The sequence below is a fragment of the Bubalus bubalis genome, chromosome 1 (genome assembly GCF_019923935.1).
Source record: "Bubalus bubalis isolate 160015118507 breed Murrah chromosome 1, NDDB_SH_1, whole genome shotgun sequence".
Lineage (NCBI taxonomy): Eukaryota > Metazoa > Chordata > Mammalia > Artiodactyla > Bovidae > Bubalus > Bubalus bubalis.
In genome coordinates this window covers 5,489,497-5,508,901 of record NC_059157.1, presented here as the reverse complement: position 1 = coordinate 5,508,901, position 19,405 = coordinate 5,489,497, and the positions used below count along the sequence as shown (strand labels likewise).

Genomic DNA, 19,405 nt, shown 5'->3' with positions numbered 1-19,405 from the left:
CTTGGAATTTTGGGATAGGCCGAGAGGCTTGGCGACAGGGCCCCGATTGGGCGCCGCGGCGTGAGTGACAGCGGGGCAGGCCGCTCGCCCGCCCTCTCCCCGCCGGCCTTCCCTAGCCCTCCCTGGGTGCGAGTGTGTGTGCGGTGTTATGCCGGACAGGAGGGAGGCGACCGCGGCCGCGGCGGCTCCGCTTATTGTCCGTCTCGGCGAGGGGCTGTAAGGAAGTCGGGCTGCTACGCGGCCGACACACGCAGCTTCGGCTTCAGCGGCGACCCCGCTCCAGCTCCCCGAGGGGCGGCCTCCGCGGAGCCCGAGGAGAGACAGGGCGCCGCCGCCGCGTCCGGACGCCCGACTCCCGGCCGCGCTCGCCGCCCGCACTCGGGGCCTCGGCCCGGCGGGGAGGAGGCCGCGCCGCCGCCCACCGCCGGCCTCGGCGCTTCCTGCTCCGGCGCCGCCGCCTCAGGGCCGGGCTAGGCCCGGGCGCCGCGGCCGCGCGCCTCGAGTTTGAGGGCGGCGGGCGGCGCGGCCTCCTCAGCGGGCTCGGCCGGGCGTCCGCCCCGGGCTTGGCGATGGGGCGCGGGGGGCGGCGCCGCTAGGAGCGCGGCGGGCGCGCGGTCGGTGCGGAGCGGAGCGGGGGGCCGGGCGGCCGGCGGGCGGTGGAGCGGCGGCCTAGGGCCCGGAGCGGAGGAGGCGCGCAATGGCCAAGGCGGGCGGCGGCGGCGCGGGAGCCGGCGGCCACGGGGCGCTGACCTGGGTGGTGAGTGGGGCGGCGGGGCGGGCTGGGGTCCGGGCCGCGGCATTGTTCCCCGCCCGCGGCGCCGGGGGTGGCTGGGAGGAGGATGCCCGCCGGGCCGGAGGAGGGCGGGAGGACAGGGAAACCCGGCTCCCCGGACGCGCGCCCCGTCGGGGCGGCTGCCAGCCGAACCCCCGCCCCCCCCTTTCTTTCTTCTCTGCCTCGGCGGAGGTTCGAGCGCGCAACGCGCGCCTGAAACTTGGGGCGACGAGCCGTCCGTCAGCAGCGCCCGGAGCCCCGTCTCTGCTCCTCCCCGGTGCTGGAGGCCTGGGGGCGAGGGGCGGCAGTGGTGCGTGTGTGTCCGTGTCCTGAGATGTGTCCTGAGAGCCTCCGGAGAGGCGCCCGGCCGCGAGTGTGTGCGCGCGCGCGCGTGTGTCTGTGTTGTAAATGCTGAACCGTGTCTGACGCCCTCCTCTCGGAGGAGAAAGGGTTTGGCCGGGGCACTCGGCTCGGGCCAGTACCCTTCGGTCCCGAGAGGCTCGCCGGGTGGAAAGCGCGTTCGGGATGCCGTCCGCTGCAGTGAATAGTTACACTGTAGGGCGTCTATCTGTCACAGCGGGATTATGAAAAGAAGCGCTTACCTGTGTCAGCATCGCAGGCCAGACTGGGCGGGGGCTGCGCGGGGAGTGTTGGAGAGGTGACCCGAGTGGTTCGACCTGGAGTTGAAGGCTTGCGGCGGCGCTCGGTTCCTGCTGGCAAAGTAGTAGAGGAGGGAAGACCTTAGAGGATCCGATTCCCACGGCGGATCGATAATTCACCCGCATTTCACTTGCTCAGCACCGAGTTCAGACCGGGGTCACTTCCTATACACACACAGCCCAGCTCAGCCAACTGGCTGTGTATCCAGGAGAAAAATAAAAAGCGTTACGTTTTCCCGGGGACTTTTTCGATGGACCTTCCCTTTTCCAAAACACCTAAGAAAACTTTCGTATTGGCGTTTTTTTTTGTTTGTTTGTTTGTTTGTTTTTTATAAAGTTCTCCGTTTCTTTTTTTTTTGGTTGGGTGAGGGTCAGGTGTGGTGAATAGCAGTTTTGCTATATTGACAAGCATTCCTTGTAAAAAGGATGTTACAGATAACAGGAAACTATATATTTATGTTTGCATGCCAACGTGGAGACTGTCATTGCTGGATCTCACCGAATTTTGCATGTTTTACTTCAGTAATGTATAGTATGCATGAATAGACTAGAGCCAGGAAAGACAAAGTGTTGATAATAAAATAAGTTAGCCATCCCTGTGAACATGGAGGTTGGGGGCCTTTTACCCTTGTCACTAAAATCAAACAACTTCTGAAAATAACACTTCTGTGTTGGCCAGATGGTTCTCATTCACTGTTTGGAACTGTTGAGGCCCGATCAGTGTTTCCTCTGAGAACTGCTGATTCTCTGTAATGGTAAATATTTTGCTCCAAGATTGAATTGGTTAGCTTTAACAGTTAAAAGCAGTTTTTTGTTTACTGTTAGTTAATTTTGTAGATTATTAAATGACCACTTTTTCTTTCACGCTCAATGGAAAATTTTCATTTGTATAAAAAGTTTGATGAAACTTAGAGGATATCATTCAAAATCAGAAAAATTCATTTGAAACTAAAATTGACTTACTGATTAAATATTTTCTCATTATAAAAACTATTAAGGGAAATAGAGTAAAATTAAAGTAAAAATCATTCTTTTATTTGTAAATTATATCCTCCTGTTGAATTAGAACTTTATTAAAAAGGTAATCACTCAATAAGTTCACTTTAAGATTTGATGCTTGCTTTAAATTTAAGTTGGGTTATGTGGGCATCTTTATGTCCATAATATACATCATTGACCGTAGGCCATAGTTAAATTTTATCAGGGGCAATATAGGGAAGTGGTTGTGAGCATGGACTTTGTCAGATTGAACATGGAGATTTGGATCCCGTCTCTAACAGTTACTGGGACTTTGCAGAAAGGGGTCTAATCTTTCTAAACCTATTTCTTCATCTGTAAAATAAGGTTGCATTGATAATTAAATGAGACAATATATGTAGCACATTGCTGAGCTTAATAAATGTTTGCCTTTGTCAGTGAAGCTCAAGAAGCACACATTAAGAGATGTAAAGTTGCTTTCACACAATATCTTTGAGCCAGAGTGAAAGCATTTTATTCCTTTGCGAGAGTTCACGGATTTGTTGCAGAGGTCATCTATTTCTGAAGACAGTTAATTTTGCTTGCTTTATTGAAACATGCTATGTTGCTACCTCTTTGTGGGTAATGGGAAGAAATAAAAATGGCATTAGTCCGCGGTACTGTTCTCTTTAGGGAGCTGGGCTGTGGTGATGCCGAGCGTGGCATGTGTGCCGCCAGGTAGTGTTAACACGGTCCCTCCGCCCAAGTTTACGCTTCAGCATCTGAAACTACAAAGCACAGCGGTTTAACACTATTAACTTCTTTTAATAGTGCATTGCGTTTATGTTTGATTTGCAGTATCTTAACAAGATTTTTTTTTAATAAGTGACATATAAGTACTATAGTAGAACTATTTTGAGTAAAAATTGACAACAGCTGTGAAGGCTTCTCCGAAGCAAACAATTTCTTGAATTAATTTTTAGTTTGTAAAGTTTGATTTGTAGACTAATAATCTATTTCATTCAGTCAGTCTTTTATCATGTTTAAATTGTTGCAAAAAATAAATGTATGGAAATATTAGAATACAGTTAATCTCTTTTTGAATATTCATCTTTTCCAAGTACTACTCTAATTTGGTAGGTTAAAAAAGAACATTATAAAGGAAAATATTAGGCCTATACAATTATGATGGCCAGAATGATGCAGAGACTCTATCATCAAGCTTCAGTGGTCATCAGCTCAAGATCACTCACCTTTCCCTTTCTCATTATTTGAAGCAAAGCAAATCCACTTTATTTGTAAATATTTCAGTATTTCTAAAACGCAAGTTTCTTAAGTATAAAATTACTGTTAACCATGGAGTTTTTTAAAAGTAAAATTGAATGAAATAGAAAACTTTTTTGACCATGAATATTTCTAGTTTCTAGGAAACATGACTGTGTATATAAATACTATTTAAATATTTGTATTAAAAATTTTGCTTTAGTGGCTTATTTTTGTGTCTAAACTCCTCAACCAGACTTTCAAGTCAGTTTTTTATAAACTGTGTTCCAGTTCACATTTATTCCATATTGTCCTCATAGTTAGATTTCCCTCTTCGCTTGTCCCCTGGGCATCACGCTTGTTTTTGTCATTTTGTGTTCTTGTCTTCCATCAGGACTGCCTCTTGCTCTTCTTTTTACCAGGCTAAGTAACACTTCAAGGCTAGCTCAAAGTCTCACCAAAGTTTTGTTACCCTTATGGATCATAAAACATAAATGTTGTTCTTTTTAATGTAACTTTCACGGTGTGATACCTTTGTTTTAACAATTAGATTATCAGCTCTTAAAGTCAGAGACTATGTATCCTTGATAGTTTTTAGCAAAAAGCTGGATACTTAGTCCAAACTGAGTTATTGTTAATCAATTAGATAGTTGACATACTAACTTCTGAAGTCTTCTGCCCTTAGGAAAAGTGATGAGGTTGCAATGTTCTTTAGATACATTCTCAAGTAACTAATTGCAGTATTTAGAAACAGTTTTTATAGACTGTTTTAACTTTTCTGAATACAAGTGTGTTTACCAGTAGTTTCAGATACATTAAATACTGGTAGCAACAGTTGCATTTTACTAAGTATGTTAAAAAAAAAAAAAAACCACAAAAAACCCTATTCTGTATTTTTAAAAATCTTAATGTAAATAGGACCCAGTTTTAAAGAAGAGGGGAGATCAGTAAAATTATAGCCATTTCCAGAGATGGAAACAGGAGCTTACAGATTAGGTAACAAAATGTGCATTACATGGCTAAGGCAAAAGTGGGATTTAAACCAGCCCTATGGGCTTCAGCTCAGTTGGTAAAGAATCTGCCTGCAATGCAGGAGGCCCTGGTTCAATTCCTGGGTCGAGAATATCTGCTGGAGAAGAGATAGGCTACCCACTCCAGGATTCTTGGGCCTCCCTGGTGGCTCAGCTGATAAAGAATCCGCCCACCATGCGGGAGACCTGGGTTTGATCCCTGGGTTGGGAAGATCCCCTGGAGAAGGGAAAGGCTACCCACTCCAGTATTCTGGCCTGGAGAATTCCATGGACGGAGAAGGCAATGGCACCCTACTCCAGTACTCTTGCCTGGAAAATCCCATGGATGGAGGAGCCTGGTAGGCTGCAGTCCATGGAGTTGCGAAGAGTCAGACATGACTGAGTGACTTCACTTTCACTTTTCACTTTCATGCATTGGAGAAGGAAATGGCAACCCACTCCAGTGTTCTTGCCTGGAGAATCCCAGGGATGGGGGAGCCTGGTGGGCTGCCGTTTCTGGGGACACGACTGAAGCGACGTAGCAGCAGCATACAGTCCATGGGGTTGCAAAGAGTCGGACATGACTGAGCGACTTTCACTTCACTTTCACTTTCACTATGTTCTTAACCATCCTTTACACATTACCTTGCTTAAAAAGTTACAACCAAAGCAATTTGTCTTTGATATGGTGATATCACAAGGTGAAAAGAGAAAAGCCTCCTGAGGAATATGTGTATACTTCTTTCTAATAACCTTTCTTTTACTTTCACATGAAAGACTAGGGAGTATACTTCCTTTTCAAGGTGTATGTATTTTGAATAACATTGTAAGATGATGCCTTTTAAGAATATGGGCTACAAAATCATACCACCTGGTTTCATAACTCAGCTTTTTCCATACTAACTTTGTTAGCTTAAATTCTTCAAGCCTCAGTTTCCTTGCTGTAAAAAGGAAATCATTATTAGTAGTGTCTACTTCCTGGAACTTTTATGAGGCTTGAGAGTATTCATTTAATTCCTGCAATACTTTGCACACAGTAAACTCTTAGATGAGTGCCCATGTGTGCCCATGTGTGCACATGCACACACATACACAACACCCTTGTATTCCCCTTCTTTAGATTAAAAAAAATCCAGTGATTAGCATTTTCGTTTTTGTCAGAAGATTTTTGTATTGCAAAGTGATCACCACAATGAGTCTAGTTAATATCACCATACGTAGTTACATATTTTTTTCCTTGTGATGAAATTTTTAAAACCTACTCTTAACACAGTGTTATTAGCTATACAGCATGGCGCTGGTAACGATAGTTGCCTTCTGTACATTACATCCCAGGACGCAGTTATTTTATAACCGGAAGTTTGGACTTTTTGACCACCTTCACCTATTCCTCCCCCCTCCTCAACTCTGGCAACCACTAATTTGTTCTCTGTATCTATGAATAAATAGATACACATTGGTTTTTTGTTTTGCTTTAGATTCCAAATATAAGTAAGATTGTACAGTATTTTTGTCTTTCTCTCTCTGACTTATTTCACCAAATGCGAATCCACTTTAAATCTACCCATGTTGTTCCAAATGGCAAGATTTCATTCTTTCTTATGACTGAATAATATTCTATTGTATATAAACACCACATTTTCTTTATCCATTCTGTGACTGATAGACATTTATGTTGCTTCCTTGTTTTAGCTTCTGTAAACGATGCTGCAGTGAACCTGGGGGTGCGTATATCTTTTCAGAGTAGTGTTTTCATTTTCCTCTTGTAAATCCCTGGGAGTGGAGTTGCTGGATCATATGGTAATTCTATTTTAAATTTTCTCAGGGACTTTCCTATTATTTTCGATAGTGACTATACCAGCGTACAGAACGTGCACCAACGCACACAAGGGTTCCTTTTCTCCACATTCTGCCAGTGCTTGTTATTTCAATAATAAGCATTCTAACAGGTGTGAAGTGGTATCTCACTGTGGTTTTGATTTGCATTTCCCTGAGATTAGTGACGTTGGGCACCTTTCATATACCTGTTGGCCATGTGTTGTCTTTGGAAAAATATCTATCTATATCTGCTGCCCAGTTTTTAATGAATCTAGTTTTTGCTCTTGAGTTGTATGAATTCTTTATCTATTTTGAATATTAACTCTCTATCAGGTATATGGTTTACAGATATTTTCTCCCATTCGGTAGTTTCCTCTATAAGTTCGATGGTTTTCCTTTGCTGTGCAGAGCTTTTTAGTTTGTTGTAGTCTTACATGTTTATTTGTGCTTTGGGGGTCAAGTAAAAAAAAACCATCGCCAAGACTGATGTCACAGCGTGTACTCCTGGTTTTCTTCTAGGACTTCTATGGTTTCAGGTCTTACATTCAAGTCTTTAATCATCTTTTGTTTTTTTTTTTTTTGTATGGTGTAAGATAAGGGTCCAGTTTCATTTTTTTGCATGTGGCTGTCCTTTTTTTCTCAACACCACTTATTTGCAATTTTATTTTTGGCTGCACTGGGTCTTCGTTGCTGTGAGTGGGGCCGCCTCTCTCGTTGCTGTGTGGCTTCTCCTTGTGGTGGCCTTTCTTGTGGAGCATGGGCTCTGGGGCATCTTGGGCTTCAGCAGTTGTGGCTCCCGAGCTCCAGCGCGCAGGCTCAGTAGTTGTGGCTCGCGGGCTTACTTGTTCTGTGGCATGTGGGATCTTCCCAGATCAGGGATCAAACCCTTGTCTCCTGCACTGGCAGGCAGATTCGTTACCACTGAGCCACCAGGGAAGTCCCTCAACACCACTTATTGAAGAGACTGTCCTTTTCCCAGTGTATATTCTTGCCAACTTTGTCATAAAGTAATTGCCCATATAGGTATGGGTTTATTTCTGGGGTCTGTTCTGTTCTACTGATTTGTCTTCTTTTTTTTTTTTTTAAATGCTATTACCACATTGTTTTGATTACTGTATTACTTTGTAAATAGTAATACAGTTAGTTTTTGTTTCTTTTTTTGCCTGTGCCATGGGGTATGTGGGAGTGCAGAGTCATAACCACTGGGCTGCCAGGGAGAAGTGAAAGTTAGTCGTTCAGTTCAGCTCAGTCACTCAGTCATGTCCGACTCTCTGCAATCCCATGAATCACAGCACGCCAGGCCTCCCTGTCCATCACCAACTCCAGGAGTTCACTCAGACTCACGTCCATTGAGAGAGTGATGCCATCCAGCCATCTCATCCTCTGTCATCCCCTTCTCCTCTTGCCCCCAATCCCTCCCAGCATCAGAGTCTTTTCCAATGAGTCAACTCTTCACATGAGGTGGCCAAAGTACTGGAGCTTCAGCTTTAGCATCAGTCCTTCCAAAGAAATCCCAGGGCTGATCTCCTTCAGAATGGACAGGTTGGATCTCCTTGCAGTCCAAGGGACTCTCAGGAGTCTTCTCCAACACCACAGTTCAAAAGCATCAATTCTTCAGCACTCAGCCTTCTTCACAGTCCAACTCTCACATCCATACATGACCACAGGAAAAACCATAGCCTTGACTAGACGAACCTTTGTTGGCAAAGAAATGTCTCTGCTTTTCAATATGCTATCTAGGTTGGACATAACTTTCTTTCCAAGAAGTAAGCGTCTTAATTTCATGGCTGCAGTCACCATCTGCAGTGATTTTGGAGCCCCCAAAAATAAAGTCTGACACTGTTTCACTGTTTCCCCATCTATTTCCCATGAAGTGATGGGACTGGATGCCATGATCTTCATTTTCTGAATGTTGAGCTTTAAGCCAACTTTTTCACTCTCCACTTTCACTTTCATCAAGAGGCTTTTGAGTTCCTCTTCACTTTCTGCCATAAGGGTGGTGTCATCTGCATACCTGAGGTTATTGATATTTCTCCCGGCAATCTTGATTCCAGCTTGTGATTCCTCCAGCCCAGTGTTTCTCATGATGTACTCTGCATAGAAGTTAAATAAGCAGGGTGACAATATACAGCCTTGACGTACTCCTTTTCCTATTTGGAACCAGTCTGTTGTTCCATGTCCAGTTCTAACTGTATGCTTCCTGACCTGCATACAGATTTCTCAAGAGGCAGGTCAGGTGGTCTGGTATTCCCATCTCTTTCAGAATTTTCCACAGTTTATTGTGATCCACACAGTCAAAGGCTTTGGCATAGTCAATAAAGCAGAAATAGATGTTTTGCTGGAACTCTCTTGCTTTTTCCATGATCCAGCGGATGTTGGCAATTTGATCTCTGGTTCCTCTGCCTTTTCTAAAACCAGCTTGAACATCAAGAAGTTCACGTTCACATATTGCTGAAGCCTGGCTTGGAGAATTTTGAGTATTACTTTACTAGCATGTGAGATGAGTGCAATTGTGCGGCAGTTTGAGCATTCTTTGGCATTGCCTTTCTTTGGAATCGGAATGAAAACTGACCTTTTCCAGTCCTGTGGCCACTGCTGAGTTTTCCAAATTTGCTGGCACATTGAGTGCAGCACTTTCACAGCATCTTTCAGGATTTGAAATAGCTCAACTGGAATTCCATCACCTCCACTAGCTTTGTTCGCAGTGATGTTTTCTAAGGCCCACTGGACTTCACATTCCAGGATGTCTGGCTCTAGGTCAGTGATCACACCATCGTGATTATCTGGGACGTGAAGATCTTTTTTGTACAGTTCTTCTGTGTATTCTTGCCACCTCTTCTTGATGTCTTCTGCTTCTGTTAGGTCCATACCATTTCTGTCCTTTATTGAGCCCATCATTGCATGAAATGTTCCCTTGGTATCTCTAATTTTCTTGAAGAGATCTCTAGTCTTTCCCATTCTGTTGTTTTCCTTTATTTCTTTGCATTGATCGCTGAGGATGGCTTTCTTATCTCTTCTTGCTATTCTTTGGAACTCTGCATTCAGATGCTTATATCTTTCCTTTTCTCCTTTGCTTTTCGCTTCTCTTCTTTTCACAGCTATTTGTAAGGCCTCCCCAGACAGCCATTTTGCTTTTTTGTATTTCTTTTCCATGGGGATGGTCTTGATCCCTGTCTCCTGTACACTGTCATGAACCTCATTCCATAGTTCATCAGGCACTCTATCTATCAGATCTAGGCCCTTAAATCTATTTCTCACTTCCACTGTATAATCATAAGGGATTTGATTTAGGTCATACCTGAATGGGCTAGTGGTTTTCCCTACTTTCTTCAATTTAAGTCTGAATTTGGCAATAAGGAGTTCATGATCTGAGCCACAGTCAGCTCCTGGTCTTGTTTTTGTTGACTATATAGAGCTTCTCCATCTTTGGCTGCAAAGAATATAATCAGTCTGATTTCAGTGTTGACCATCTGGTGATGTCCATGTGTAGAGTCTTCTCTTGTGTTGTTGGAAGAGAGTGTTTGCTATGACCAGAGCATTTTCTTGGCAAAACTCTTTTAGTCTTTGCCCTGCTTCATTCCGTATTCCAAGGCCAAATTTGCCTGTTACTCCAGGTGTTTCTTGACTTCCTACTTTTGCATTCAGTCAAGTCTAACTCTTTGCGGCCCCATGGACTGTAGCCCCCCCAGCTCCTCTGTCCATGGGATTCTCCAGGCAAGAACACTGGAGTGGGTTGCCATTTCCTTCTCCAGGGGATCTTCCTGACCCAGGGATCAAACCTGGGTCTCCTGCACTGCAGGCAGATTCTTTATCAACGGAGCCACTGGGGAAGCCCCCAGGAAGTCCCTATAATAAAGTTTTCAATTTGGGAGTGTATTGCTCCAGCTTTGTCCCTTTTCAAGATTCCTTGGGCGGTTCAGTGATTTGGTTCCATATACATTTTAAGATTGTCTATTCTATTTCTGTGAAAAGTGTTGGAATGTTGATACGAGTTACATTGAATCTGCAAGACTGCCTTGGAAAACTGGACATTTTAGCAATATTAATTCTTCTATTCCATGAACATAGAATTTCTTTCCATTTATTTTTGTCTTCAGTTTCTTTAATCAGTGCCTTATAGTTTTCAATATTGAGGTCTTTTACCTCCTTGTTTAAATTTATTCCTAGGTAGGGACTTACCTTGGAGAAGGCGATGGCACCCCACTCCAGTACTCTTGCCTGGAAAATCCCATGGACGGAGGAGCCTGGTGGGCTGCAGTCCATGGGGTCGCGAAGAGTCGGACACGACTGAGTGACTTCACTTTCACTTTCACTTTTCACTTTCATGCATTGGAGAAGGAATGGCAACCCACTCCAGTGTTCTTGCCTGGAGAATCCCAGGGACGGGGGAGCCTGGTGGGCTGCCGTCTATGGGGTCGCACAGAGTCGGACACGACTGAAGCGACTTAGCAGCAGCAGCAGCAGCAGGGACTTACCTGGCCATCCAGTGGTTAAGACTCCACACTCCCACTGCAGGGGGTATGGGTTCGATCCCTGGTTGGGAAACTAAGATCCTGCATGCTGCACAAAGTATATATGATATATATATACACACACACACTATATTATTATATCTTATATCTTGTATATATTATTATATATTATATATAATATATATATATTCCTGATACTTTAATTTTTGTTGTTACCATTATAAGTGGGATTGTTTTCTCAATTTCTGACAGTTCACTGTTTACAGAAACACAGTGGATTTTTGATTTTGTATCCAGCAGCTTTCCTAAATTTGTTCGTTAGTTCTAATAATTTTATGGTGGAGTCTTTAGGGTTCTCTACATAATGTCATTTCCTCTTCAATTAGTGACAGTTTTACTTCTTTCTGATTTGGATTCTTTTTAGAGAAAGTATTTATTTTCACTGTGGACATTTAAGCGTTTCTTATGATATTAAAGTATCCCTCATCTTCTAACTTCTCTCCTGTCCCTTGGTTTGGGAGGGCATTTCTGGAGACACATTGTGATTTTTGTTTTTATTAGTGGTGGGTAGATAGCATGACCCTCTCCATGGTTATATGGGTGATAAAATGAATATCAAAGCCTGGCAGCCTTGAGGGAGAGAAGAGGAGGCACTATTATGAAGTTGTGATGTGGACGCTGAGGGAGTCTGTAGAAGATACAAGAGGCTTGTTGCTAAGCTTTTGCTGGTCCACCTCCTGTTGGCTTGGTGATGGTGAGATTTCTCTGCCTCTAATGTGAAGGAGTGGCTCAGTTCCTTTTTTGCACCACCTGGCAAACCATCTCCTTTCCCCTCTTTGGCAGCAGTTCTTTCTCCCACAGGAAAAACACACTATGAGTGATTGTCCCAAGTTGCTGTGTATCAGGTGACCACTCTGTAGATGGAAGAATCTTTCTTTTTACAGAATGACCTTGGTACATACTTTCTGAAATTAGGAGTTTGTTTTATTGAAAATTTTTCTTTTCTAGTACTTGAGAAATAGTCTTGATAAAGGTTGTATCTTTGAAAATTATTAAATCTATATTCTTTTATTAAAAGTTAGCAATATTACAAAATGCTATAAAATAGATTAATATTTTAAAATAGATTTTTATATATTTTGACATTTTCATTATAATTTAAAAATTCTCAATGCATTAGTGCATTGTCTAACATGGCAGCCAGCTTTTGAACTTTAGAAAAAGTCAGTTATAGCATCATCATATGTATAAATCACAAATGATTAATCACAAATCAAAATTGTAGATATATGGAGAATGTTTTAACATGGGTTTACTTTGCATTTTCATTGTCTTTAGCTATATGTGGGGGTGAAAATGTTGCCCTCAGTGCTTAGATTCCATTATTTACTGCTATAGTTTGATTTGTCCACACAAAGACAATAAAATAAGTTACAGATAAACTTAACTCCTAAGATTTCAATTTTATCAAACCCTAATGAAAGTTGATTCAGAATGCTCTTGGTAGTTGATTATTTTCAAGGGCAACTGTTAATTTTTATTCAGTGTGAAATAGTGCAGTTACTATAGTACAAGATATTATAAAACAAATAATACTTTACATAGTACAAACACTGTGGAGCATACAGGATAAGAAAAGGTTGAATCATTTTTTAATCAGAAGACCCCTTGTTTTCAGTGTTGAAAATAAGCCTAATTGTCTTAGCCTATAGGTATTGAAGGGGCTTCCCAGGTGGCACAGTGGTAAAGAACCTGCCTGCCAATGCAGGAAATGTAAGAAACACAGGTTTGATCCCTGGGTCTGGAAGATCCCCTGGAGTAGGAAATGGCAACCCACTCCAGTATTCTTGCCTGGAGAATTCCATGGACAGAGGAGCCCAGTGGGCTACAGTCCATGGGGTCACAAAGAGTCGGATATGACTGAAGTGACTCTGCATGCATAGGTATCGAATATGTATCATTCTCCTTTTCATGTGTGGGATTGAGAGTAATTTTTATAAACATGTAGATGTGAGCTTGCTGGACTATTTTTGTTGAAGCTAATTTCTTGGTCTTTTTTCTGAATATTATCAGCAACACTGTTTAAACTGAATTTCTACTCAGAGTGACTTTCTTTTTAAGAGCTTGAGATAGTGGTAATAATTACTGCGGGGAAAGTGATCAATGAACTTTTTTCATTTAATTTCTCTGTTCTCAGGCTAAGGATGTTGTATTTACATCTGTCTGTTCAAGGGATCAGGTCATCCCATTGAAGGGTATAGAGTTGCCCTCTCTTCCCTTCCCCTCAGATTTTGATTTTTAGTGGCTTGGACAATATTCAAGGGGCAACTTTCTAATAATAAACAGGAGCTGCTAGAGACCATTAATCCAGGCTTCTCTCAGAAAAGCTGATAGACCGCTCAGGGAGAGCCTCCTGGGTTTACTGCCTGGAGTCAGTGAGCAGTGCAGGCTGCTGTTTGTGGAGGGTGGGAAGGTACAGATTGGTCCGACCACAGAGTGGACTCCTGTCAGGACCCCACTGCTGGGACCCCTGGGCTTGCTTGTTCTGGCTTCTCTTACCTTTTTGTCTAGATCCTGGTGAGAAGGTGGGGGCCGCAGAAGCGGTAAGTAGAACAGACAGTGCCTCTAGAAGAAAAAGACACCTTCAGCATTGCTCTCGCTTAACTATGTCTCCATGTACATGGATTAATAAGCTTTTAAAGGCTGTAATATATGCTCACTGTAGAAGATTAGAAAATATCAGGAGAGAAAATGAAAAGCTTTTCTACTTCTCACTAGTAATTTTTGTGGATATTCTGTTGGGTATATTTTATATTTTCCCTAGGCATGTATATATTGTGTGCGATTTTTTTCTGATGAAAATGGACTCACATTTTTAAATATGTTTTTGTAATTTTATTCTCTAAACACTATAGTTTTATAAAACAATTTATGGCTGTGCGGGATTTTCTCTAGTTGCTGTGAGCGAGGGCTACTCTCTAGCTGTGGTGTGCGAGCTTCTCATTGTGGTAGCTTCTCTGGTTGCAGAGCACAGCCTCTAGGGCATGAGGGCTCAGGAGTTGTGGCTCGCAGGCATAATTGTATTCCGTGGCATGAGGGAGCTTCCCAGACCAGGGATCAAACCCATGTCTCCTGCACTGGCAGGCGAATTCTTTACCACTGAGCCATCAGGGAAGCCCTAGACAGTATAGTTTTTTTTTTTAAAGATGGAACGCTTCATGAATTTGCGTGTCATCCTTGCACAGGGGCCATGCTAATCTTCTCTGTATTGTTCCAATTTTAGTATATGTGCTGCCAAAGCGAGCACTTTTTTTCCTTTTTTGACAGTATAGTTTTTTTTTTTAATTTTATTTTATTTTTAAACTTTATATAAGCTACTGATTTTAAAATACTTGATTATGTACAGTTTCATATAAAAGTTATAGTAAAAGAAATTTATAATTAACATACTTATTTTTTGGTAAGGCAATTAAAAGTGTTTACTCAATGAAATAGTCAGGTTTAAAGGTTTACATGAAGTTTTGAAATTATTTAAAATCTTCATTGTGAATTGATTTGAAATATCTACAAGCCATCTGTTTTATTGTGGTATTCTATAGATACTGTGTATTTCTTAATGCTTTTCACTACTTTAGATAGAATGATACCTTTTTTCCTTTCCTCAGCATCTGTTGTATGATATTTAGGAAGAAATATTTTGGCATAAAATGCTTTAAGTATATCATCACACTTATTTTTTAATATTTATTATTTCTCCGGAAAATTACAAATAGTAATCTGACAAAGCCGACTGCTTTTTGCATAGTCTCTGACTTTTGAGAGTTTATTCTAGCAAAAATGACAACTTTTTGAAATTGATAGGGATCTGGTAGGTGCAAACCAAACATTCCCTATTCTCATGTACCCACTTGGGAGGAGGAGTGAGGTAGGTTTTCTCCCTGTTTTCCATACCTGTGTGCCACTTTGCGTGTATGCGTGCATGCTAAGTTGCTCCAGTCATGTCTGACTCTTTGTGATCCTCTGGGCTGTATCTCAGTGTTATCAGGGCCAAATGCAGAGCCCATATTAGATAACTGTGGGCCTTTGTGAGAGTCTAATCTTACAAATGTTTTCTTTGTGGTGGGATTTGTTTTGGAAAAGTAGCCTGAGATAGGAAAGCCTTACTTGCATGGTTATTATAAGTTCCATGTAACTTTATGCCAAAATTGCAAACAGTTCTAAGTTAATGATAAGAGGTTACTGTTATCCACCTTTGAATGCATGGTATTTATTATTCTTAAGCACTTAAAGAATGTGATCTTAGTAATTATGATATTCTAACTATTCTGAGGATCCATTAATGTAATCAGTTATGCTTTTATTGTTAATTTCTATGAATTATCTAAAAAAGCGAGGAACATCGTTAGAAATTTGGAGACTGACATTTTAAAAATATAGTTCATTTTTCTGGCCCGCTAGTTCATCATCCAACTAACTTGACAGAAACAGAATATGAAGACTATGAAATAATTATTTTCTTATGTCCAAAGCTATTTTTAATTGAGACTGAGCAGTGTTAATGGGTAACCATATAAATCAAAGAATATATAAGAAAATCTCTTTAATTTTATGTAAAATTTATGGCAGTCAAAGATTATAATTGATGCTTGGATTTCCATAGGTTTTGTTTGTTAAACGCTTGCTAAAGTTTAGTCTACTCAGAGGTCATGTATTTTGATTTTTAAATGTACATTTGCCATGCTTTTAAAAGTAATAACTTTAAAGATGATGGGATGGATATGTTTAAGTCTCAAATTGAAGTGGTGTGTTGCTTGCTTGTTGAAATGCACAAAATCTCTCCATCTCCCATTGTCTTCTATTTCATTTCTACTAAAATTCAAAGACCTATGAAAATATCTCATTGTGTTTTATTTGAGTTACTTTGGGACTCAAAAAAAGAAGATAGGCCATCATAATAACTCTCTCTTAGTGAGATATCTAATTTGTCAGCATTAGGGAGTTCCAGAAGTAGAAAGAGTATTACTCAGCCATTAAAAAGAATACATTTGAATCAGTTCTAATGAGGTGGATGAAACTGGAGCCTATTATACAGAGTGAAGTAAGCCAGAAAGAAAAACACCAATACAGTAGACTAACGCATATATATGGAATTTAGAAAGATGGTAACAGTAACCCTGTGTAGGAGACAGCAGAAGAGACACTGATGTATAGATCAGTCTTATGGACTCTGTGGGAGAGGGAGAGGGTGGGGAGATTTGGGAGAATGGCATTGAAACATGTATAATATCATGTATGAAACGAGTGGCCAGTCCAGGTTCGATACACGATACTGGATGCTTGGGGCTGGTGCACTGGGACGACCCAGAGGGAGGGTATGGGGAGGGAGGAGGGAAGAGGGTTCAGGATGGGGAACACAGGTATACCTGTGGCGGATTCATTTCGATATTTGGCAAAACTAATACAATATTGTAAAGTTTAAAAATAAATAAATAAATCAATGCCTAAAAAAAAAAAAACAACAGGGAAATCTGCAGCCTGCAGAAATTTTTGTTTGGAATCCTTATCCGCTGTAAGAATTAGAATGACAACTTCTGCCTCCGTGGAATTGGAAAGAGACTTGCACACACTAACTGCGTCGGCTACTGTTTCTGCCCCCTGTACTGTAGTCCTCAGTAGCTTCATGGCAGGGAACTTGTATCTGGGAGCTTTTGGGACCCCTGCTGTCAGCCCGGTTCAGTCCTTGCCAATCTCTAACCTGATAAGAACGGACATTCCTTGGAAAGTTTTTAAAAATTAATTACTTAACTAGCTTTGGGCAGTGCTGGGTCGTCATGGTGTTGGAGGGCCGGTGCTGCTCTCTAGCTGTAGTGTGCAGGCTCCGCGCTGCGCTGGCTTGTCTTCTGGAGCGCTGGGATTAGTTGCTCTGCGGGATGTGGGATCTTCCTGGACCAGGGATTGAACCCGTTTCCCCTGCATTGGCAAGTGAATTCTTAACCACTGGACCACCAGGGAAGTCCTTCTTCCCAGGGAAAGTTTTGAGGACAACAACATTAATCTGATATCTTATAGAATTGGGAAATATTTATTTCTTGACTGAATAGTTGTTGGCTGTTTTAGCAGTTCTGGTGTCTGGGTTCAGTCAAAACTGCAGTTTCACACTATATTACAAAAAGAACTAAACTGTCAGTAAATAGACCTGTGTTCTTTCTGTTGTTTAGTTGCTAAGTTATGTGTGACTCTTGGCGACCCCATGGACTGCAGCGTGCCAGGTCTCCCTGTCCTTCACTGTCTCCCAGAGTTTGCTCAAACTCATGTCCATTGAGTCAGTGATTCTGTCCAACCATCTCATTCTTTGTCACCCGCTTCTCCTCCGGCCCTCAATCTTTCCCAGCATCAGCGTCTTTTCCAGTGAGTCGACTCTTTGTATCAGATGGCTAAGTATTAGAGCATCACCATCAGTCCTTTTAATGAATATTCAGGGTTGATTTTTTTTTAATAATTTAATAAAGATGAGCCTGAAAGATAGGTTTTCTCTTTAACAACAAAATAATATCATGTGTCCGTACATTTTAGTTTACCCTTTGGTAGGTTATTTAAATTTGATTTTTTGGTTAATTTTAGACTCTTTTTGATCAGAACAATGCTGCAAAAAAGGAAGAGTCAGAAATTGCAAACAAAAATGATTCTTCAAAGAAGTTGTCTGTCGAGAGAGTGTATCAGAAAAAGACACAACTCGAACATATTCTGCTTCGTCCTGATACGTACATTGGGTCAGTGGAGCCATTGACACAGGTAGTTATTAACTTTTACTGAAATTAGATGTATATCTGTATCTACTGAATAACGTTTTTGTGATTATGTAAACCATACATGAATACATAATTTCATGTCTGGTAATAACACAAAGTAGGGAGAGCGATCTAAGAGGCAGAAATGTCTCCATTTCCTACTAGAGATTATAAAACTGGGAGATAAAAACTGAGAAGTGTAGAGTGTAGGGAAGTGTATAGTAAAATGGTGTGTATGAACTTCTTAAAAGTTCTTAAGTTCTGGCTGTGGTTTATTTTAATTTATAGAATTTATATGTACACATTGACTATTGTTTAATACTTACTTGGCTTACAGTTAATATCTTATTTGATTCTAGCAGTTTTGGAAAGCAGGGACTGTTTTCTCCATTCTAAAAATGAAGATACTGAAGTTTAAATAGATTTCTCAAAAAAAAAAAAAAAAATAGATTTCTCTTTTTTTTCAAGTGACTTGCTCAGATCCCTCAACTAGTGAGAGCTGGGATTCATAGCTAGATATCTTTGACTCTAACATCATGCTGCATTCACGTTGTTTTACTCCATGCTGCTTATTGATTGGAAAATATAACTCGGGAAGCAAAAGTATAAAGTAAATATGATTTGGTTTTTTTCCTGTTTTATTGGGTTGGCCAAAAAGTTCATTTAGGTTTCATAACACCTTGGGGAAAAACCTGAATGAACTTTCTGGCTAGTTGCGTATTTAAATAGTTATCAACAATTTTTGGTGCCTTACATTAAAGCTGACTTTATGAGTAAGAAGACAGACTTAATATAAAACAAACAATTTCTCAATTTATAGGCTTTCAAATTGAATATGGATTCAGTAAGGTTGCTTGTGACTGAAGTAATGTTTTTCTACTTTGAAGACCTAAGTATTTACAGTGTAAATGTCAAATACGGGTTTATGTTTTGTAAAATTTTACTCCATAAATTCTTTTGAATTTTTCTCTCAATCCAGCTCATGTGGGTATATGATGAAGATGTAGGAATGAATTGCAGAGAGGTTACCTTTGTGCCGGGTTTATATAAGATCTTTGATGAAATCTTGGGTGAGTATTTGTTTAAGATTTAATGAATTTGTTTCTATTGATATCATGTATAATGTTCCTGTGTATATAAAGCCAAACATAAATTTTAGAGGTATATCTCAGGTTTTTATGTTGAGTATAAATATTCTTCAGAAAATCTGTTACCTGCTGTAATATGTTCATATTTCTGGACATTATGTCTTTGTGTTCTGGTTTGTTCATCTGTAAAATGTGTGTATTGTATTTGGTCAGTAACCCCAAGGTTAGTGTGTGGTTCTGTGTGTGTAGTTGTCTTGGGGTTGATTGCATCCCAGTCACCAGGGAGGGCATGTTAAAGTTAGATTCCAGGGCCTGATCTTTGCAGATTCAGTTAGTTTTGGGTGAGACACATAAAACTGTGTTTCTAAACAACACATTAGGTATTTCTGTTGGGCAACCAGGTTTAACAACCCTTGTTCCAAATACCTCTGTGCTTTCCAAATCACACAGTTAATTCAGTCACAATGAAGTGTTGGTGTGTAATTGACTCCTGGGGAGTACTCAGGCTTTGGGAATGTTTTAGCCACACAGATGCATCAGTGCTGCTGGGTTTCCTTCCAGGGTTGTGTGGGTCTCTC

General features: G+C 41.2%; 1 protein-coding gene and 1 non-coding gene across 7 annotated transcripts in view; one reads left to right on the top strand and one right to left on the bottom strand.

Annotated features, from left to right (window-relative positions):
- The window catches only part of TOP2B (DNA topoisomerase II beta), a 97,679-nt gene that overhangs the window by 31,984 nt on the left and 46,290 nt on the right, over positions 1-19,405 (top strand). For 3 of the 6 annotated variants that reach the window (XM_044924749.2, XM_044924731.2, XM_044924663.2), the window contains exons 1-3: positions 694-757; positions 17,573-17,743; positions 18,719-18,809. In XM_044924749.2, coding sequence (XP_044780684.1) covers positions 698-757; positions 17,573-17,743; positions 18,719-18,809 — 322 coding nt within the window. In that variant the 5' untranslated portion in view covers positions 694-697. Of the gene's footprint in view, positions 1-632; positions 758-17,572; positions 17,744-18,718; positions 18,810-19,405 lie in introns of those variants that run through there. The other 3 variants (XM_025286710.3, XM_044924793.2, XM_044924817.2) reach the window with 3 other exon arrangements.
- LOC112587528 lies at positions 14,152-14,258 on the bottom strand. The gene has a single exon (XR_003112054.1). It is a non-coding gene; the product is annotated as a U6 spliceosomal RNA (small nuclear RNA).